A 23,436-nucleotide genomic window follows, 5' to 3' on the forward strand; every position below is an offset into this window, starting at 1 on the left:
CGGATGAATATTGAAGATATTCAAACTCCACTAATCATTAATAATTAATTTGAGTTGAGAAGTTACCTTGGTTGTTAAAATTAAGTGTTTAGGCCAAGGAAGCAACATCTGGTATACGTCCCTAACATATCTTGTAAAGACCGCTTAGTTTAATTTGGAAATTAGCAGTTAATAACGTTTAATTATGTAATTATTTATAGCCATTTAAATAATTTATTATACTGTTATTATTGAATTCAGAAATGCATTTTTATGTCATGTAGTAGTTTGCATAATTTTGCATTCCGGTGCCCGGTATTTTAGAACTCGGTGTTTGGCTCAGTAGAAATCACAACTTAGTATGTTAGTAGTTTGGGACGGTTTATTAGACATTGGGAATGTCGGGAATGGCCGGGAATTTAGAATTTCCCAAAAATACCCCTTTAGTGTTAATTATGTGGTTTTAGTGTGGAGGGGCAAAATGGTCTTTTTGCCCCAATGATATTTTGTCTTTTTGTGTGTTATTATTTGAAAAATAAATGTTAATTGTTTATTAATTGGCTGAAATGAAATGATTTAGGTGTCTTTTAATTTCATTTTTCACTTTACAAAAATTACAAGTTTAAGAAAATAGAAAATTTTCAAAAAAAACTCTCTCAAGCTCTCTCTCTCTTTCGGCCATCTTGGAGCAGCAAGGAGCTGGCCTTTTTCCTTGAATTTTTGCTTGTGAATTCATCTCTCTTTAAGGTTCATTTCAAGCTAGGTTAGCTCCTCTTATTTCCTTCTTTAAATTGTTGAAAAATGATGAAAATGGTATGATGCATGCATGAATTTGTGGCTGTTGTTGCTGTGTTTATATGTTGTTTACAGAAGCTTAATTAGGTTTAAAATGAATGGATTATCTAGGTTTTTATGCATGCTTGCTATCTTGTTTAAAGCTATGGGTTTTTCTTTGCAAAACATATGATTTTTGAGAGAAATGATTTGAATATGTTGCTGTGATGTTGTTGATGTTTGTTATTGTTTTCTGAGGTTATTCTAAGCTTGATTAAGTAGAATTGAGCTAGTTTGGTTGCATGTTAGCAAGGTTTGCTCAAGTTTGAGTTTAGAACTCAAAGCTTGAGCTTTAATGGTGTTTTTCATTTCTGTGCATTCTGGGTAGATTTAATGCCTTAGAAATGTTATTTGGGTTATATGGAGTAGGTCTGGAAGGTTTGAATTGATTTGGAGTTGATTTGCGCAAGATATGGATTTTTGTGTTTGCTGCCTGCGAGGAACCGAAATTCCGGTTGTGCATCCGGAATTTCGGATGGGGTTCTGAATTTTCCCAGAACCGGAATTTCGGTTGGGCAACTGGTCTACCGGTTGGGGAAAATTCTGAAACCCTGGATTCTCTCGATTTTATGTTTTAGAGGGTATTGCCATGCTTTTTATCGATAGGGAAACTTTTAGTTCCTAGTTTAAGTCCCCGGGAAGTGATTTAGCGTGTCACTTATAGTGTTGTGATTTTTATGGTTTAGGAGCCTGTAATCCGCCACGCAGTTAAAGTTCCAGTCAGGTTGACCGGCACACCTGAATTCGGAATCCAGGTAAGATTAGTATAACAGTATACATATGTAGATTACATGTTTAGCGTGCATGTAGGAAGCCTGTTAGATTACATTAGTTATGTATGTTGGCTTCGAACCATCCAACCCTATCACGTCGGTACAGGCTGGAGTATGACCAGCAGCCGGAGTATGACCGGTTCGACCGATTAGGCTGACACTTAGGTTGGTGGTTCCGTACTATTGACGTATCCCGTCGGTACAGGCTGGAGTATGACCAGCAGCCGGAGTATGACCGGTTCGACCGATCAGGTGGATACAGTAACACGTCGGTATAGGCTGGAGTATGACCAGCAGCCGGAGTATGACCGGTTCGACCGATCAGGCTGTTACGTGTCAATAGTACCATCCCTATGAACGTTCAGAACTCAGTACCGTGTTGGACACGGCAGTAGTGGGACTCAGTATCGTGTTGGACACGGCAGTTAGGGTTATGATCAGGGGTATGGGCGTCTGATCATGACCGGGTTTTATGTATGAATATTATTATGCTTTTCTTACTGAGTCTGTCGACTAACAGTTCTACGTTTATGTGTAGGTAAAGGTAAGGCTAAAGTTGATGGACCGTGAGCGAGCTTATGAAGGTTGTATATGTCGGGGCGGTTAGGCCTGGAGAGTACGATCCTCGGGACAGCAAGGCTGATTTTGTAACTAGTCGCTCTTTTTGTAAATAATTTTGTAATAATTTTGTAAATAATTATGAAGGTTGTATAAACAGTTAACTCTTTTTGTAAATAATTTTGTAATCGGGATCCCGAGTCTTTTGTAATATTATTTTATAAGTTTAATTAAAAAGCAAAATTTTTAATTAATCACGTTTTCCATAAACCTCGTTGATTAGCAACGAGCTGCACAGCATGTTTAAAAATCACGTAATACGCCTATGTTAGTTAGGGTGTTACAATTTGGTATCAGAGCCGCTAGGTTGTCTTCCGAAGATCGTCACGACATGTACAATCATCATCAGCAGTTAGCTCGTTTCACGGTTCAGTAAGCCTTTATTGCTTTAGTAGTTTATTTATTTATTTATTTATGAAAAAGAAAAGCCTGTTAGGAAGCATGTTAGTAGCCTGATAGTAGAATAGGCGCATGTTTCGTTTTCAATTTCCAAATTAAGCGGCATTAGTAAGCTCTTCTTGAATACGACCTGATATGCCAACTCTTGGTTTCGCAGGCGAATCTAACTAGATGGACGCCAGGCGGACCACCAGGAGTCAGGGCAACTCAGTAGGGTCGAATCAAGGTCAGGGAGCTCAGTTTCCCCCACCAGTTAGGGGCCGAGGTAGAGGTCCCCGAGGCAGGGCTCGTGGTCGGGGTGATGAGAACCCGCCACAGGCTGCCCAGGCTCCCTCAGCCGATCAGGGAGCCCAGAATTGGGAGGTTCGGTTTGCTGAGATGCAAGTCCGGATAGAAGAACAAGACCTCGAGATTCAGAGGTTGAGACGGCAGGGTGCTCCTGCAGTTCCAGTGCCCGTAGTTCCAGTGGCACCTGCCCCTGCTGCCCAGGCCGAGATAGTGGTGGCGGCCAATAGATTGGAACCTTTGTATGAATGGGTCCTGAAGCAAGCACCTCCGGTTTTCCTGGGAGGTCCGGACGTGATGAAGGCCGAGCAGTGGCTGACGGTGATCACCAAGATTCTGAACTTCATGGGTGTCACCGGTAATGACAGAGTGGTGTGTGCCACTTTCCAGTTCCAGGAGGACGCTCTAGTCTGGTGGGACATGGTGTCTCAGATTCACGACGTCACCACCATGACCTGGAAAAGGTTCCAGGAACTCTTCAACGCCAAGTACTATAATGAGGCGGTCAGAAGCGCCAAGAGGAAAGACTTCGCTCACCTGACCCAGCGTGAGAATATGAGCGTCACTGAGTATACTACTCAGTTTGACCGGTTGGCGAGGTTAGCCTCGGGAATTGTGCCGACCGATTTCAGTAAGAAAGAGAAGTATCTAGATGGGTTGAATGCGAAGATCAAACACGATTTGACGATCACCACGGACGAGAGCACCACCTATGCTCAGATGGTGGAGAAGGCACTGCGAGCTGAGGGCGCAGTTGGGTGTATGTCGGAGTCAGCTAGTACTCCGGCGAGTGGCGGGGCTCCTACCCCTCCTGCATCAGGTTTTAGCAGGGGGAGTAGTGGTTCGGCCATTGATCAGAGGAAAAGAGCACCCACTGCTTCCGGTGGCTCGAGTCAGAACAAGAGGTTCTGGGGGAACCATAATAGAGGAAGTCGTTCCAGTGGTACTGAGACCCGATTCTCCTATCCCGAGTGCCCTAGCTGCAAAAGGCACCATCGGGGTGAGTGCAAAGGTCAGGGCTGCTTTCACTGTGGCATGCCCGAACACTTCAAGAGGGACTGTCCCCATCTCCGATCAGAGGCACCGAGAGCTCCGACGATACCCACTCCAGCCAGGGTGTTCGCCATCACTCAGGCTGATGCAGACGCCAGCCCATCAGTTGTCACAGGTCAGCTTTCTGTTAATAACTCGCTTTACTCAGTGCTGTTTGATTCTGGGGCTACACATTCTTATGTGGCGGCCAGAGTCTTTAGTAAATTGGATAGACCGTACGATAGATATGAATCAGGGTTTGCAACCCTATTACCTGGCGGAGAGTTGGTTATCTCCAACAGGTGGATTAGGTCTATGCCGATCAGGATAGATGGTAGAGAGTTAAGTGATGACTTGATAGAGATGAGTTTAGTAGAGTTCGATATTATTTTAGGAATGGATTTCCTATCTAAATATTCGGCGAGCATTGATTGTAAAAAGAAGATGGTGATCTTCCAACCGGAAAGTGAAGAACCGTTTGTGTTTGTTGGTTCAGTTCAGGGATCCCGGATCTCGATGATTTCGGCCATGTCAGCTAGAGATTTATTGCATGGCGGTTGTTTAGGGTTTCTGGCCGTGGTGGTGGACACCACTCGGCCAGATACCATTCGGCCAGAGGACATCAAGGTGGTTCGGGAATTTTTGGATGTTTTTCCCGAAGAACTTCCAGGGTTACCACCTCAGCGGGAGATTGACTTTGTGATAGACTTGGCACCAGGGGTGGAACCGGTTTCCAAAGCCCCGTATAGAATGGCTCCAGCTGAACTTAAGGAATTAAAAATTCAGCTCCAAGGGTTGCTTGACATAGGGTTTATTCGGCCCAGTGTGTCACCCTGGGGAGCCCCGGTTTTATTCGTCAAGAAGAAAGATGGATCTATGAGGATGTGCATCGACTACAGGGAATTGAACAAGCTGACGGTGAAGAATAAATATCCATTACCTAGGATCGATGATTTGTTCGATCAGCTTCAGGGGAAGACAGTCTTTTCTAAGATTGATCTCCGTTCGAGTTATCATCAGTTGAGAATCCGAGAGGAGGACATTCCGAAGACGCCTTTCCGCACTAGGTATGGACATTACGAATTCCTGGTTATGTCATTCGGACTAACCAATGCTCCTGTAGCATTCATGGACTTGATGAATAGAGTATTCAAGGATTTCCTCGATATCTGTGTGATTGTGTTTATCGACGACATCCTCGTGTACTCTCAATCAGAAGAGGAGCATGAAGTACATCTTCAGATGGTACTGCAACGGCTTCGAGAACATAAGCTTTATGCCAAGTTCAAGAAATGTGAGTTCTGGCTATCTCAGGTGTCCTTCCTAGGGCACATTGTGAGCAAAGATGGGATCAAGGTGGATCCCGGGAAGATTGAATCCGTCAGGGATTGGCCGAGACCGAAGACAGTGACAGAGATCAGAAGCTTCTTGGGTTTAGCTGGGTACTACCGTAGGTTCGTGGAAGGGTTTTCAAAAATTTCAATGCCCCTAACCGAGCTTACAAAGAAGAATCAGCGATTTATTTGGTCAGACAAGTGCGAAACTAGTTTTCAGGAGCTAAAACAGAGGTTGATTACCGCTCCAGTGCTAGCTTTGCCTTCAGACAAGGAGAAGTTCGTAGTTTATTGTGACGCATCCAAACAGGGTTTGGGGTGTGTATTGATGCAAGCCAATCGGGTTATCGCTTATGCCTCCCGTCAGTTAAAGGATTATGAACAGCGATACACGACTCATGACCTAGAGTTGGCCGCGGTGGTTTTCGCATTGAAGATTTGGCGGCATTACCTTTACGGGGAAAAGTGTGAAATCTATACCGACCATAAAAGTCTCAAGTATTTCTTTACTCAGAAGGATTTGAATATGAGACAAAGGCGTTGGTTGGAATTAGTGAAAGATTACGACTGTGAGATCCTCTATCACCCCGGAAAGGCCAATGTAGTGGCCGATGCCCTGAGCAGAAAGGGTCCCGGGCAAGTAGCTAGTATGGTTCAGATCTCACCTCAGCTAGCAGAGGATATGGTTAGATCCAGCATTGAGTTTGTGGTAGGTCAGCTTCACAACTTGACGCTGCAATCTGACCTGTTGGAAAGAATAAAAGTCGCTCAGATGACGGATCCAGAGTTTGTGAAGATCAGAGATGATTTGTTGGCTGGTCAAGCCAAGGACTTTTCAGTGTCAGACAGCGGGATGCTTTTCTATAAAGCTAGGGTTTGTGTTCCGAATAGTGTGGAACTCAGGAATGAGATCTTTGAGGAGGCTCATTCTACCCCGTATTCTCTACATCTCGGCACCACTAAGATGTACCAAGATTTGAAACCGTACTTCTGGTGGAGCGGTATGAAGAAGAATTTGGTAGAATTCGTATCGAGATGCCTCACTTGTCATCAGATTAAGGCTGAACATCAGAGACCAGCAGGGTTGTTGCAGCCTCTAACCCTACCAGAATGGAAGTGGGAAGATATCACGATGGATTTTGTGGTCGGATTACCTAGGACCACGGGTTTGTTTGATTCCATCTGGGTAGTGGTGGATCGATTCACGAAATCTGCTCATTTTCTGCCGGTTAGAACAACATTTATAGTGGATCAGTTGGCAGAGTTATATGTCAGAGAGATCAACACGGGTAGGGATCCGAAGTTCACCTCCAAATTTTGGCAGAGTTTGCAACGAGAAATGGGTACAAAGCTGAAATTTAGTACAATATTCCATCCTCAGACAGATGGTCAGTCCGAAAGGACAATTCAGATATTGGAGGACATGTTGCGAGCCTGTGTTATGGATTTCGAAGGCTCATGGAATAAGTATCTACCGTTGATAGAATTTTCTTACAACAACAGTTACCAGAGTACGATAGGGATGGCTCCCTATGAACTGTTATACGGTAGGAAATGTAGATCTCCCGTCCACTGGGATGAGACAGGGGAGAGGAAATACCTAGGTCCAGAGTCAGTGCAGCGGACCAATGAGGCAATACTGAAGATAAAATCTAGAATGCTTGCTTCACAGAGCAGACAGAAGAGTTACGCAAATTCGAAACGCAGAGATGTTGAGTTCCAAGTAGGGGACCATGTGTTTTCACGGGTATCTCCGATGAAGGGGATCAAACGTTTCGGGAAAAGAGGCAAGTTATGCCCTAGATTTACAGGACCTTTCGAGATTCTCGAGAAGATAGGTCAAGTGGCATACCGGTTAGCATTGCCTCCATCTTTATCAGCAGTTCACAACGTATTCCATGTCTAGATGTTGAGAAAATACGTTTCAGATCCCTCTCATATACTCAGTTATGAGAGCCTAGAACTGCAGCCAGACATGTCTTATGAGGAACAGCCAGCGCAGATCCTGGATAGAAAGGATAAAGTCCTTCGGAATAAGATCATAGCATTGGTCAAAGTCCTCTGGAGAAACAGCAAGGTGGAGGAAGCCACCTGGGAGCTAGAGTCAGATATGAGAGCTCAATATCCAGAGTTATTCAGGTTAGATTTCGGGGACGAAATCCTTGTAAGGGGGGGGGATAGTTGTAAAGACCGCTTAGTTTAATTTGGAAATTAGCAGTTAATCACGTTTAATTATGAAATTATTTATAGCCATTTAAATAATTTATTATACTGTTATTATTGAATTCAGAAATGCATTTTTATGTCTTGTAGTAGTTTGCATAATTTTCCATTCCGGTGCCCGGTATTTTGGAACCCGGTGTTTGGCTCAGTAGAAATCACAACTTAGTATGTTAGTAGTTTGGGACGGTTTATTAGACATTGGGAATGTCGGGAATGGCCGGGAATTTAGAATTTCCCAAAAATACCCCTTTAGTGTTAATTATGTGGTTTTAGTGTGGAGGGGCAAAATGGTCTTTTTGCCCCAATGATATTTTGTATTTTTGTGTGTTATTATTTGAAAAATAAATGTTAATTGTTTATTAATTGGCTGAAATGAAATGATTTAGGTGTCTTTTAATTTCATTTTTCACTTTACAAAAATTACAAGTTTAAGAAAATAGAAAATTTAAAAAAAAAACTCTCTCAAGCTCTCTCTCTCTTTCGGCCATCTTGGAGCAGCAAGGAGCTGGCCTTTTTCCTTGAAGTTTTGCTTGTGAATTCATCTCTCTTTAAGGTTCATTTCAAGCTAGGTTAGCTCCTCTTATTTCCTTCTTTGAATTGTTGAAAAATGATGAAAATGGTATGATGCATGCATGAATTTGTGGCTGTTGTTGCTGTGTTTATATGTTGTTTACAGAAGCTTAATTAGGTTTAAAATGAATGGATTATCTAGGTTTTTATGCATGCTTGCTATCTTGTTTAAAGCTATGGGTTTTTCTTTGCAAAACATATGATTTTTGAGAGAAATGATTTGAATCTGTTGCTGTGATGTTGTTGATGTTTGTTATTGTTTTCTGAGGTTATTCTAAGCTTGATTAAGTAGAATTGAGCTAGTTTGGTTGCATGTTAGCAAGGTTTGCTCAAGTTTGAGTTTAGAACTCAAAGCTTGAGCTTTAATGGTGTTTTTCATTTCTGTGCATTCTGGGTAGATTTAATGCCTTAAAAATGTTATTTGGGTTATATGGAGTAGGTCTGGAAGGTTTGAATCGATTTGGAGTTGATTTGAGCAAGATATGGATTTTTTTGTTTTCTGCCTGCGAGGAACCGGAATTCCGGTTGTGCATCCGGAATATGGGATGGGTTTCTGAATTTTCCCAGAATCAGAATTCCGGTTGGGCAACCAGTCTACCGGTTGGGGAAAATTCTGAAACCCTGGATTCTCTCGATTTTATGTTTTAGGGGGTATTGCCATGCTTTTTATCGATAGGGAAACTTTTAGTTCCTAGTTTAAGTCCCCGGGAAGTGATTTAGCGTGTCACCTATAGTGTTGTGATTTTTATGGTTTAGGAGCACATGTCCGTCGCGCGATTAAAGTTCCAAATCGAGTTGACCGGCACACCTGAATTCGGAATCCAGGTATGATTCGTATAACAGTATACATATGTAGATTACATGTTTAGCGTGCATGTAGGACGCCTGTTAGATTACATTAGTTATGTATGTTGGCTTCGAACCATCCAACCCTGTCACGTCGGTACAGGCTGGAGTATGACCAGCAGCCGGAGTATGACCGGTTCGACCGATCAGGCTGACACTTAGGTTGGTGGTTCCGTACTATTGGCGTATCCCGTCGGTACAGGCTGGAGTATGACCAGCAGCCAGAGTATGACCGGTTCGACCGATCAGGTGGATACAGTAACACGTCGGTACAGGCTGGAGTATGACCAGCAGCCGGAGTATGACCGGTTCGACCGATCAGGCTGTTACGTGTCAATAGTACCGTCCCTATGAACGTTCAGAACTCAGAACCGTGTTGGACACGGTAGTAGTGACTCAGTACCGTGTTGGACATGGCAGTAGTGTGACTTAGTATCGTGTTGGACACGGCAGTTAGGGTTATGACCAGGGGTATGGGCGTCTGATCATGACCGGGTTTTATGCATGAATATTATTATGCTTTTCTTACTGAGTCTGTCGACTCACAGTTCTACGTTTATGTGTAGGTAAATGCAAGGCTAAAGCTGATGGACCGTGAGCGAGCTTATGAAGGTTGTATATGTCAGGGCGGTTAGGCCTGGAGAGTACGATCCTCGGGACAGCAAGGCTGATTTTGTAACTAGTCGCTAGGCGACAATTATTTTGTATAAACAGTTAACTCTTTTTGTAAATGATTTTGTAATCGGGATCCCGAGTCTTTTGTAATATTATTTTATAAGTTTAATTAAGAAGCAAAAATTTTAATTAATCACGTTTTCCATAAACCTCGTTGATTAGGAACGAGCTGCACAGCATGTTTAAAAATCACGTAATACGCCTCTGTTAGTTAGGGTGTTACATATCTGCACTCTTCAATTGGGACTGGGATTTCAGCGTCCTCTTGCAGGATTTCCGAAACCATAATCCGGGCATGTGAATCATCGTACTCCTGGCAGTGAACTTTGATCATACCCACATGCTCGTACAAATACGCTCGGGCCACAATATTGTCGATGTTGTCAGAGCAGAGATGTACTTGCTGATTAAGGGCCGCATGGTCATCAAAATTGTACAGGATACCTTGGTGGTTGAGGGAAATAAACTCCTCAACATAAATTTGTGGTTGTACCTCATCCTGAGGAGCGTATGGTTGTGGAACATACGCCTCACCAGCCACCTCTCCTTCTTCCTCTTGTTCGGCAGCATTTCTCTGCTGCTTAAGGGATTGGACTTCGGCTTTTAATTTTTCAATCTCCTTCGCTTGCCGAGCCACAACATCAGACACTTCCCTTTTTTTCCTGCCGAACAGTTGAGATGCCCTGGTCAGGAACCTACAAATCATAAAATGCAAATTAGCAACGATTTTATTTGTGTAACTAAATAAATAACATTGGAAGTAATAGCATACCCAGCAGCCCTGACACGTCCAGGATGCTCTGGTGTCCCGAGCGCCTGCGTCAGGATATCGTTTTGGCCCTGGACCTGAATTTGTGCCTGCATAAGCTTCTCCTCTAATTGAGCCTAATGCACGCATATATTCAAGCAATTTGTATATGAATTATATACACTAACTCATGAGTAGAACTCAATTAAGGATTAATATATACTTACTATCTTCTCTGCAATTTCCTTGTCGTAATCAGTGACAAGTTTTCTACTCTTGGTGCGAGATTTAATCCAAACACGGTGGCGGGGGGGATCTGCAACTTCGAGGTCCTTTTTCTACATAACGTTATAACAATGAAATGAGTACCAATTAAATTGTATAGCACATTATAGCATATTAAATTTTAAGCATTACTTACCACAGCTTCCCGTACGTTCACCATTCCACTCCGACCACTTCGATGTCTGGATTGAATTTTTTAGGAACGTTCACGTTGCACGTTACTCAATTCCTACAATGCCAAAAAAATACATTAGATACATGTACTTGTATTTAAGAGTTTATCTTAGTGTTAATATAATTAGCGTACCAGAAATTCAGGAGTTAGTCGACTTTCAACAAATTTGCACCAATCAGCAGCGTCGATCTCGGGGTGCTTTTCAGGGACTTGTGCCAGTCGTCCCAGATCATTCTCTTTCAACGCGGGCATTATGATGTCTTTTGTCATCCTATTCTTGAAGTCTTTCATTAACTTCCCAGCTAGGATGAGACAATCATGTTTGAAGGAGTCCGGCATAATGAACCCCGTCTATTTTGAAGGAAAACAAACACGGTTAGAGTCAACATTTGAAGTAATAGAAAAACAAATCAAAATTCTAACAAATAACAGCTTACCTGTATGTCTTTCCAAACTTTATTTTTCAGAGTCGGGTTGACTTCTTTCCAGTTTTTATAGGCCAACCCTATTGTCTGCCGACATCTGACTCCTAGAGTGGATACGAGCATCGCATAGCTTTTTCCACAGTATTGACCTTTATCATTAACCTCGAGGGCCACTCTTTTGCCCTGATCCATTAGTTTGGATATTTCATTCATTTGCGTTGGCCCTCGTGTAGGTATTGTGGTTGGACACTCATTTTCTGCGCCCGAATCAGATCCTGATTCCGAGTTCGCCATGTCTACACCATTAACAAACAAACTTTAAAGTTAGCTATATATATAACAAGTAGTGTATATGAAATATTAAAAGCATAAACAAATTGTTAAGTATTCAGGAGCATTCACAACCACAATATAAAGTAAGCTATATATCAAGTTACCAATTAGACACGTTTTCTTTTCTTTTTTTGTTTATGTTTCACTGAATCACAATTGACCCATATTCCCTCATTGATATCGTTTCTAATGTATTCAGCGTCGTCTTCCTCAATGTTACGATAAATTCCCATAAGTTGATCATGAATTGGTTGTCCAACACTGAAGTCATCGTAACATAAGTCAGCATTCTCCTCATCCTCTTCAGTCTCTAAGAACCTCCTCTCTGGTGTCGATAAAACAATAGACCATTTATCATTAGCCGGATCAGAAATGTAAAAAACTTGAGCTGCTTGGCTAGCCATGATGAATGGATCATTCTTGCTTCCTCTCTTACTTAAATCAACAAAAGTAAAACCAAGCTCGTCAGTTCTTACTCCAACGTTGTTGTCAACCCAAGAACATTTAAAAAGTGGAATTCGGAATGCAAAATAATTGAGCTCCCATATTTCTTCAATGACCCCGTAATACGTCATAGTACCTAAAACAGGGTTTCTATCTTTTGCACTTGCAAAGTGCATAGTTTCTGCGACGATACGTATACCACTATTTTGAACCTCTCGAGCATCATCTCTTGACTTTGTATGAAAATGTTTACCCCTTACAATGTACGCTTCATGCTTTGCAACCGCAAAAGTTGGTCCAAGGGCAATACGACTCAACACATCAGATACTCCATGATTCGGTTCGTTCAACTTTGATATAATGGTATTCCTTAACCACCCAATGAAAGTTTGATGATGTTGGTCTGCAACCCATTTTTGTTTATTTTTTTGATTTCTTGGAACCATTGATTGTAACAGCTCCATATGGTCACTGTAAAACAAGTAAGGTAAATCAAGTTATTGTTCATCGTGACTTAAGTAATGTTAATCAAACAAAAGGTACTTACGTTATATATGGTTGAACCTCTGCGTTATTGTTCATCAGGACTAATTGAGCTTGATCTAGTTCAAGCTTGGACACTGTCACCATTGTCCCTTTCCCCCTTAATCCTCTATCAACATCATCTGGGTCAGTTCTTGGTTTGCTAATTCCTATTGCCTCAACTCCAGCCATGTACTCTGAACAAAATTCCACAACCTCTTCAAATATGTAGCACTCAACCATACATGCTTCTGGCCGATAGTGGTTACGCACATAACTTTTAAGTACCTTCATATTTCTTCCAAATGGATACATCCATCTCGCCCACACCGGCCCACACAGCCTTGCTTCTCTCACTAGATGAACCATTAAATGGATCATGATGTCGAAAAAAGATGGCGGAAAAAACTTTTCCAGGTTGCACAATGTTTGTAAAGACCGCTTAGTTTAATTTGGAAATTAGCAGTTAATTATGATTAATTATGAAAATTATTTATAGCCATTTAAATAATTTATTATATTTATTGAATTCAGAGATGCATTTTTATGTCATGTAGTAGTTTGCATAATTTTGCATTTCGGTGCCCGGTATTTTGGAACCCGGTGCTTGGCTCAGTAGAAATCACAACTTAGTATGTTAATTGTGACAGTCAGTAGTCTCGTGATCTTTAAGGGGAAAAACCGGGTAAGCTGTGCAATCCCACACCGCCTGGGGAAGGTCAAGTGGGATGATTCTGAGACTGTGTAGGTATGGGACTACATAGTTGAAGAGAGCTTAAATGGATTGATTGGTACTACCTATGTCAACAAGGTGCATCTTGTTTTTCGGTAGCCCATCACGAAAGAACTCCACAGTTAAGCGTGCTTGGCCTGGAGCAATTTCAAGGATGGGTGACCTCCTGGGAAGTTTTCCCAGGATGCATGTGAGTGAGGACAAAGCACGCTGGAAACACTCGTGTTGATCTGTAGGGTCAGTCATCAATCCAGGAAGCAGCCAAAGTGACGTACTTGTGTATAAGAGCCATTCATTCCGTGGGTGTAAGGGCCCAATGGAGGCTTGAAGCGGGGACGTTACACATGGTATCAGAGCGACCAAGGTTTAAAGATCCTAAAGACTGGCTTGATATGTACATTGGCTGCGAAGACTCATTCGACTCATGGTTTAGTTAGTGCTGATTGTTAGTTGATTAGTGGTTTATTTACTAATTGTTTGAATTGTCTTCTTATTTGATATGTGTAAAGTTGATAGAGAAGTGTGATAAGTTTTTGATATAAGGTTGCTAAGTATGTCTATGCATGTGCGGTAATGCTTATTACCATTAATTATAGTTAAAAAGATTTTAACTATGAGAAAGGATTGATCACGAGTATACTAGGAGGTATACTTGAGGTGATCTAGTAAGTAAAATTGAGAGCCTACTAGGCTCGCGGTAGGTAGTGTGGGTATAAATCTTCCTACCACCAGGCTGAGAGCAAATGAAAGCTATGAAGTAAGAGATTATCTAAGTGACACTGTAGTAGAACCTGTATGGTTGATTTCGGGCAGCGCAATAATGGAGAATGATACTAAGCTAGACCGATTGGCGAATTTTGTTTCAATGAAGCAGTTCATAGGGCCACTAGGAAAGGCTGTATGGTGGAACGAGTATATCGTTCAGAATGTAGATATTGGCTAAACAACTAGGAGTTGTCTGGTTTTATGCTTAGGAGGTTGAGCTGACCCTTATGGCTGAGGGTGCAAGAACTGGATCACAGATCACAAAAGAAATAATATGAAGAGAGATTCATGAAAGTGAAGGTCCAATGTTGGATCGGGTAAAGGGTATTAACCCTAATGATCGCAAGGGAAAAGGTTACCAACTCATCAGTTATGGGTTCTAGTAGGAGAATATGAGGTAACCAAAGTTTCTGACGTGGTGGGAATAAAGATTTGCAAACCCATCCAGAGGGTTGAGATGTAAGAGACACCAGTAAAGTGAAAGCTATACGAGAGCCTGCATCCAGTGTGGGGTAGTAGACCATTGGAAAAGAAACTGTCCCCGGTTATAGTAGCGAGAGTGGAAGGATAATTTGAAGTATATGTTAAAATTTAATGATTTGTTACTAAGTAGTTATGGTACCTTTCAGTCTACTGGAGAACTGGTTATTTTTCCAGTAGGTGGTCTAAACCCTTCCCAGATTGTGAGGGCAAGGAAATAGTTGGTTGTTTCAATTGTGCTGAATTTAGAGAAATCTAATATTATACTAGGGTTGAACTAATTTGCAAGTTATAATGCAACTATCGATTGAAAAGAAAGGTGGCAACTCCTGAATCAAAAAAAGTGAGGACCCATTTGCGTTCTTGTGCAAGGTTCAAAGATCCCAAAATCCATTAATCCTGGTGTTTAAGGCTGAAGGGGTTATTATGGGAGGGATGTATCAACTTTTCAGTTAGTGTGGCCAATATTATAAAGGGAACATTAATGAGATTGGGACAATCTTGTGGCTTAAGGTTTCTAGATGCTTTTAGAGGAGTCACTAGGGTTATTTGTTAAGCGGGACATTGATTCTGAATTGAAATGGTATTAGAGCCTTGACCCAGCCGGAAGTGTGGTCGACGAGGACGTCGGACCCCGTAAGGGGGGGTGATTGTGACAGTCAGTAGTCCCGTGATCTGTAAGGGGAAACACTGGGTAAGCTGTGCAATCCCACACCGCCTGCGGAAGGTCAAGTGGGATGATTCTGAGACTGTGTAGGTATGGGACTACATAGTTGAAGAGAGCTTAAATGGATTGATTGGTACTACCTATGTCAACAAGGTGCATCTTGTTTTTAGGTAGCCCATCACGAAAGAACTCCACAGTTAAGCGTGCTTGGCCTGGAGTAATTTCAAGGATGGGTGACCTCCTGGGAAGTTTTCCCAGGATGCGTGTGAGTGAGGACAAAGCATGCTGGAAACACTCGTGTTGATCTGTAGGGTAAGTCATCAATCCAGGAAGCAGCCAAAGTGACGTACTTGTGTATAAGAGCCATTCATTCCGTGGGTGTAAGGGCCCAATGGAGGCTTGAAGCGGGGACGTTACATTAGTAGTTTGGGACGGGTTTTCAGACATTGGGAATGTCGGGAATGGCCGGGAATTTAGAATTTCCCAAAAATACCCCTTTAGTGTTATTTATGTGGTTTTAGTGTGGAGGGGCAAAATGGTGATTACCAAGATCCTGAACTTCATGGGTGTCACCGGTAATGATAGAGTAGTGTGTGCCACTTTCTAGTTCCAGGAGGACGCTCTAGTCTGGTGGGACATGGTGCCTCAGATTCATGACGTCACCACCATGACCTGGGAAAGGTTCCAGGAACTCTTCAATGCGAAGTATTATAATGAGGCGGTCAGAAGCACCAAGAGGAAAGAGTTCGCTCACCTGACCCAGCGTGAGAATATGAGCGTCACTGAGTATACTACTCAGTTTGATCGGTTGGCGAGATTAGCCTCGGGAATTGTGCCAACCGACTTCAGCAAGAAAGAGAAGTATCTTGATGGTTTAAATGCGAAGATCAAACATGATTTGATGATTACCACGGACGACAACACCACCTATGGTCAGATGGTGGAGAAGGCACTGCGAGCTGAGGGCGCAGTTGGGTGTATGTCGGAGTCAGCTAGTACTCCGGCGAGTGGCGGGGCTCCTACCCCTCCTACATCAGGCTTTAGCAGGGGGAGTAGTGGTTCGGCCATTGATCAGAGGAAGAGAGCACCCACTGCTTCCGGTGGCTCAAGTCAGAACAAGAGGTTCCGGGGGAACCAGAACAGAGGGAGTCGTCCCGGTGGTACTGAGACCCGCTTCTCCTATCCCGAGTGCCCTAGCTGCAAAAGGCACCATCAGGGTGAGTGCAAAGGTCAAGGCTGCTTTCACTGTGGCATGCCCAGACACTTCAAGAGGGACTGTCCCCAGCTCCGATAAGAGGCACCGAGAGCTCCGGCGATACCCACTCCAGCCAGGGTGTTCGCCATCACTCAGGCTGATGCAGATGCCAGCCCATCAGTTGTCACAGGTCAACTTTCTGTTAATAACTCGCTTTACTCAGTGTTGTTTGATTCTGGGGCTACACATTCTTATGTGGCAGCCAGAGTCTTTAGTAAATTGGATAGACCGTACGATAGTTATGAATCGGGGTTTGGAACCCTATTACCTGGCGGAGAATTGGTTATCGCCAATAGGTGGATTAGGTCTATGCCGATCAGGATAGATGGTAGAGAGTTAAGTGCTGACTTGATAGAGATGAGTTTAGTAGAGTTCGATATTATTTTAGGAATGGATTTCCTATCTAAATATTCGGCGAGCATAGATTGTAAAAGGAAGATGGTAATCTTCCAACTGGAAAGTGAAGAACCATTTGTGTTTATTGGTTCAGTTCAGGGATCTCGGATCCCGGTGATCTCGGCTATGTCAGCTAGAGAATTGTTGCACGGCGGTTGTTTAGGGTTTCTAGCCGTGGTTGTGGACACCACTCGGCCAGATACCATTCGGCCAGAGGACATCAAAGTGGTTCGGGAATGTTTGGATGTTTTTCCCGAAGAGCTTCCAGGGTTACCACCTCAGCAGGAGATTGACTTCGTGATAGATTTGGCACCAGGGGATTGAACCGGTTTCCAAAGCCCCGTATAGAATGGCTCCAGCTGAACTTAAGGAATTAAAGATTCAGCTCCAACGGTTGCTTGACATAGGGTTTATTCGGCCCAGTGTGTCACCCTGATGAGCCCCGGTTTTATTCGTCAAGAAGAAAGATGGATCTATGAGGATGTGCATCCATGACCTTGATAATAAAAAAAAATTTTGAGGTGTATGATATTCCATTTTAAGTTAAATTTTAAGTTAATAAAAATTTTGGGGCCCTCAAAAATATAAAAAAAAAATTAAAAAAAGAGTGTTATGGGATTTGAACTCATGACCTTGTACTTTATATCATACACCTCAACCAACTAAGCTATAAATATTTATTACTTATATTACACTTAAATTTTACTTAAATAAAAACCTAATAATTTTTTTTATTTTTTTATTTCAGGCCCCCGGAAAGTGTGGGCCCTAGGCACGGGCCTAGTCCGCCTATGCCTAGGACCGGCCCTGTCCCTAACCAATATACTTATTTATTCTCTTTTGTTCGCACTATTCATGAGCCAATTCTCTTCATCAAACATTAATAGCTTCTCATAATTTTCTACACACATCTTCAAGCTTTCAAGTATGTTCTATTCTTTCTCTATCTTTTTTTTATGCATATATATGTGGTTTATATATTATAATAATAATGATACATGGATACACTAAGTAGAATGTGATAGTCTATGACTCTATATGCAATTCTCTTATTATTTTATTTTTGGTAAAGTATATACTTTTAAACTTTCACTTATTTGGAATTACATTTTTTTTTTCAAGTCTAACATGCTTTTTTTATTATTTATTATCATGTTATTTTTTTCCATTTAGAAATATTAGTTTGTTTCTATTAGTTCTATATAATTAAAAAACTTTCAACTTCTAATATTTAAATATCGTTTCAAGGTATGTTATGAAATTGGTATTGAAATTCTAATGTACATCTATTCATAATTGTATCTTTTATTCTTTTTTATATTACTCCTTTCTTTTAGTTTCATTGAATCTTCTTTCCTTAAAAAACTATGGACTTGATATTAATTTAAATGGAGTGATAATTAAATTCATTTTATTTGGATGAAAACTATATATATAAGCGAGAAACGGCCATAAGATCGAATACTCTAATCATTCTCTTCACTACCCCATATATATTTATTCCATTTAATATTATTTTTTATTAAGTAACTAATGCTTTTCTAAATTATACAATATTTTTATATTAAAAATTTATTTATTTAACAGAAAATTTTAAAATTTACTATACGCTATCATATAAATTTTAAACTAATACTATATAAATAAGTATGATAAAAAAATAAAAAAACATATCAATAAAGAAAGTAATAGAAATGGGAAAAGAATTTTACCAACAACCTAACAATGAAAATAATAAAAAATAGAATAATTATCATTAAAATTAAAATTAATAATATGGTAAATAGACTTTCTTATTTTGTGGATTTTAATTTTTGATAATAATAATAATAATAATAATAATAATAATAATAAAATATGCAATTATATAATGTAATTTCAATATTATTATACATTGGAAAATATTTTCTTAACTTATTAGTTATTATTTATATGCAATAAATTTTAATTTTCTACTATTATTTTACTAATAATTTAAAATAACAGCCGCGCGAAGAGCGGAATTGCCTAGTTTAAAATAAAGATTTTTTTTTTAAAAAAAAATAGTGCAGTTTATCCGAAATAACAAAAAGATTTTTTTTAACATAGTTGAAAAAAAAATCACATTAATTTAAATACTAATTTATAATAACTTAAAATCAAGAGTCTACTTAATATTTCTTGATAAGTTTATCAAAAAATTTAATATAAAGAATGCATAAGTGATAAATTCTGTGTAAAAATAATAATATTAAATCATTAGGTGAAAAAGCAATTCGTCAAGTAAAGAAGAATTTGTTAATCATAATCTATTCAGAGCAATTGACACTATAAAACCACATTTATCTTCTTCTGCAATCCCTGTAATCAAGAAAGAACACATTTTTATGGTGTTGAACGAGCTGGAACAACATTTCTTTTCATATATATAAATAAAAAAAATCAAATAAATTTACATAAAGACTTATTATTTCTCTGAAATCGCAACTGCGGAAGACATTTCCAAGTTTTATCACACGATCATAAACTTTATTATAAGTTTGCCAAATATATTTTCTAGCCCGCAAAAAAATGAACACTTTTAAAATCCATTAGCTTAACAATGAAAAAGAGTTCATCATCCAATCCAAATATTAGTGCTTCGATACACATCTAATTTAATGCACGAAAGTAATAACAAAAATACCTTCCCATCCAATTAAAATGAAAATTTATAACACTAATTAAAGGGGGCATTGCTTATATAACTAAATTACTATACTATTTGATCAGTTATTTGATCAAGCTCAATCGTTATATAATCAAGCTCCAATAGAAAGTAATATGTTCCAAGCATAACCATCTGACCAGAAGTTCAGAACAAGCTTTCACAATAAATTTTCTCTAGCTTTGATCAAATCTTTTTTTTGTTGAAGGGGGGATGTCCAAGGACACCCATTCATTAAAACAGGGCAAAAACAAACGCCCAAGAGTCTAAACAACAGAAGTACGAAAACAGAGCAAATTACAAAAAGATGCAAGAAAAAACTGGAAACAGCAAAAGAAACTAAAACTACATCAGCTCATATACTTGACAATTGGTTTGGAGGTCCCAGGTCCCATTCTCTTAAGTCATCCAAGACTCCCGAATCCATATCATGAGGCACAAAGGCTCCAGATTTTCTCCCCATTGCTGCCCACTTTGCAACATTGTGTGCTGCGAAATTGCACATTCGAGAAATATGAGTAATTTCCCACTCTTCAAACATTGAGCAATATTGCACAAACCTCATCTTCACCGCTTCAATTCTAAAATCCACGTTGCACTGTGTTGTGGCTATAAAGGAATTCACCACACACAGATTATCACATTGGAAAGCTATTTTTTTACACCTGCCTCAGCTGCTACCTTCGCTGCAAAACAAACCGCCTTTGCTTCAGCAACTAAAGGGTCTGTATAGCTGGCTTCCTGGGTTGAAATGGATAGAATCGATCCCGAGTCGTCCCTTATTACCGCAGCCAGCATACTACCATTGGGGAGAACTGCAACGTCAGAGTTGCAGCATGCCCACTGAGGTGGAGGTGGCGCCCATGCTAGGATGTTAACCACCTTCTGATTTGCTACCAATAAATGTTCTTTCACCTTTAGTCGAATGAGTCTTAAAATCTGGATCAAGTCAGTCTCTTTTTCCCCATGGACTCTTCTATTTCTTTCACTCCACACCACTTCAATGATACACAAGGTTGTGACCATAAGATCATTAAAAGGAATATTGAGAGGACTGTTTGCCGCTTGTCTAAACCAACCGAACCAATTCTTCCAATCACTTATAGCATAATTTTCAGTACGAATACCCCAGCCATTGCTGAACCAAATTGCTTTCACGAAGCTACAAGACCAAAAGAGATGAAATGTAGTCTCGGTCGATGCCATACAGAGCGGACAAATATCACATATGTCTTTGAGAATGGGTGCTAATTTCCCTCTCGTAGGAAGAATGTCCCGATAGACCTGCCACCAGAGAAACTTCAGACGAGGATGAATTGGGGAATTCCACATGAGCTTCCAAACATCTTCCTCATTAGTTCTCGAAACTGTTGACTTAATAAGTCTATACGCCGATTTGATGGAAAACAAACCATTATACTCTCCCACCCACTGCCACGAGTCATCTGTGTTGACCTCTGGGAGATCAATGTTTAGAATAGCATTGGCATCTTCGTTTCCAAACAACTCTCTTACCATTTGGGTGTTCCATGTGTTATTGTTGTTCAAGAATTGGTGTACCCAAGCTACACCATGGGTCGCATCCTTTAGGGGCGTGGGGGTGCGATTGGAGGATGGGACCCAAGGATCGAACCAGATTGACGTCAAATGCCCATTCTCGATTTTCCTGCAGAGCCCTTTCCCCAGCACACTCCTAGCATCCAAAATAGCTTTCCACAGGCCCGATTCACTCCCTTTTTTTTCAAGATCAAGGAAGTTTTTGTCTTTTATGTACTTGGCATTCACTACCATACTCCATATGCTTGTTTTGTCTGTCAATGCTTTCCAAGCCCATTTTGCCATAAAGGCTTGATTAATGACTTCAATCCTCCTAAACCCCAGGCCTCCTCTGAATTTAGATTGACAGATGGAGTCCCACGCCAGCAGGTGTATCTTTCGCTTCTCATCTGTGTCGCCCCACCAAAAGTCTCTAAGGCATCTATCAACTTTCTTTGCAATGTTCAGGGGAATTGGTTCCGAAGCCGCGACATAAGTTGCCAGAGAAGAGCCAACCGATTGGATAAGGCAAGTTTTCCCAACTTTTGAGAGTAGTCTCGTTTTCCAACTCTTGACTCGTTGAAGCGCTCTATCCACCAAGAAGTGCATATCCCTTGACCTATTTAAGGATCTGAATAAAGGGAGGCCTAAATACGTTGCATCATTTCTCATCCTTCTCATATTCAACAACTCCGAAATCTCTCCGGCAAGTCTTGATGGGACTCCCTTTGAAAAAAAGACTGTGGACTTTTGATAGTTTACGGCTTGACCCGACCACAAACAATAATCCTCAAGGCACTTTCGGAAACCCTTTGCTTCTTTCACTGAGGCTTTGCCAAATAAGATAACGTCGTCTGCAAACATGAGGTGTGTTATAGGCGGGCCATTTCTGGACACTTTGAATCCGTGGATGGAGCCCTCATTCATCCTTGTAGTGATCAATCTCCATAAAATATCTGCTGCAATGATGAAGAGGGCCGGGGATAAAGGGTCTCCCTGGCGAAGCCCACATGTTGGTTTGATCGAGCCTTGCACGGATCCATTGATTAGTAACCCCATCTGACGAATAGTGATACACTTTTCCACCCATTTGACAAAATTTTGATGGAAACCCAATCCTTTGAGTGTAGCTAATATGAATCCCCAATCCATTTTATCATATGCTTTTTCCATATCCAGCTTTATCATCATATACCCTTTATTTCCTTTTTTCTGCTTCATGGAGTGTACAATCTCTCTAGAGACAGCTGTGTTCTCCGCAATAAGCCTGCCGTGAACAAAAGCCGACTGGGCTGGAGAGATTATGTTGGGCAGTAAAGGCTTGAGCCTGAGAGCCAATATCTTTGATATGCACTTATACGCCACATTGCAAAGAGCTATTGGTCTATACTCATTAACACTTGTGGGACAATCTTTTTTAGGGATAAGAACCATGTTAGTGTTATTAATGAACTGTGGAAGATCGGCGTACATGAAGAAATGGGTTACCATGTCCACAAAGTCTTTTTTGATCACGTTCCAATGGTGAATATAGAACCCCACCGACATTCCATCTGGCCCCGGTGCCTTATCTTGTCCCATGGATCTTATAAACTTCAGAATTTCATTCTCTAGAGGAATAGAGATAAGTGTCTGGTTTGTAGTGTCTTCGATGAGCGGATTGTTGATTAGAGAGTTCCCATCCAAGTCTGAACGTGTTCTGCTGGTGAAAATGCTATTGAATTTTGAGGAGAAGAGATCGGCTATAGATCTCGGATCAGTTACCCAGTCACCGTTTTCTGTTCGCACTGTTTGAATGTAATTCCTCCTTCGTCGAATAGCGGTTGAGGCCATGAAAAATTTCGTGCATCTATCACCTTGTTGAAGCCAAGCTACCCTGGATTTTTGTTTCCAGAAAATCTCTTCTCTAGTGAGAGCTTCGCTAAGGTTCGCCCTTGCTTCCCCCAAGGCCTCTTCATGAATTTGATCTTTTAACTCTATTTTTTCCAAGGCTAACTTCGCTTCTTCGACTTGATGTCTAATATGCCGAAACTGGGTCTTGTTCCACTTCTGTAAATGGTCTTTTGTCTTTTTAAGTTTACGATACAGATTAATCATTGGGTTGGTATGGAGCTCCTCACGCCATGCATTCTGAACTACCCAGAAACACCTCGGGTCTCTTCCCCACATCAATTCATACTTGAATTGTGGTTTTGAACATCTCGCACCCCCCTCCGTATTAAGCATTATAGGTTTATGATCCGACGTACTAACAGTGAGAAGTTCCACTATCGCATTTGGGAATAAAATGCGCCATTCAGTTGAGGCGAGAGCTCTATCAAGACGGGCTCTTTTTAATCGCAACACTTCCTTGGGTTGTTGAAGCCTTTTGGTACCACGTGAATCTCCCCCCTTGGCATCCTAAATCAATAAGCCCCG

General features: G+C 41.0%; 1 protein-coding gene across 1 annotated transcript; it reads right to left on the reverse strand.

Annotated features, from left to right (window-relative positions):
- Positions 1-19,716: 19,716 nt before the first annotated feature.
- Positions 19,717-23,187, reverse strand: LOC115696664 (uncharacterized). Its single transcript, XM_030623554.1, has 3 exons — positions 20,148-23,187; positions 19,846-20,091; positions 19,717-19,748 (listed from the first exon to the last, which is right to left on the reverse strand). Exons 1-3 carry the CDS (start codon positions 23,185-23,187, stop codon positions 19,717-19,719), a joined length of 3,318 nt encoding a protein of 1,105 aa, XP_030479414.1.
- Between the last annotated feature and the right edge of the window lie 249 nt (positions 23,188-23,436).

The sequence above is a fragment of the Cannabis sativa genome, chromosome 7 (genome assembly GCF_029168945.1).
Source record: "Cannabis sativa cultivar Pink pepper isolate KNU-18-1 chromosome 7, ASM2916894v1, whole genome shotgun sequence".
Lineage (NCBI taxonomy): Eukaryota > Viridiplantae > Streptophyta > Magnoliopsida > Rosales > Cannabaceae > Cannabis > Cannabis sativa.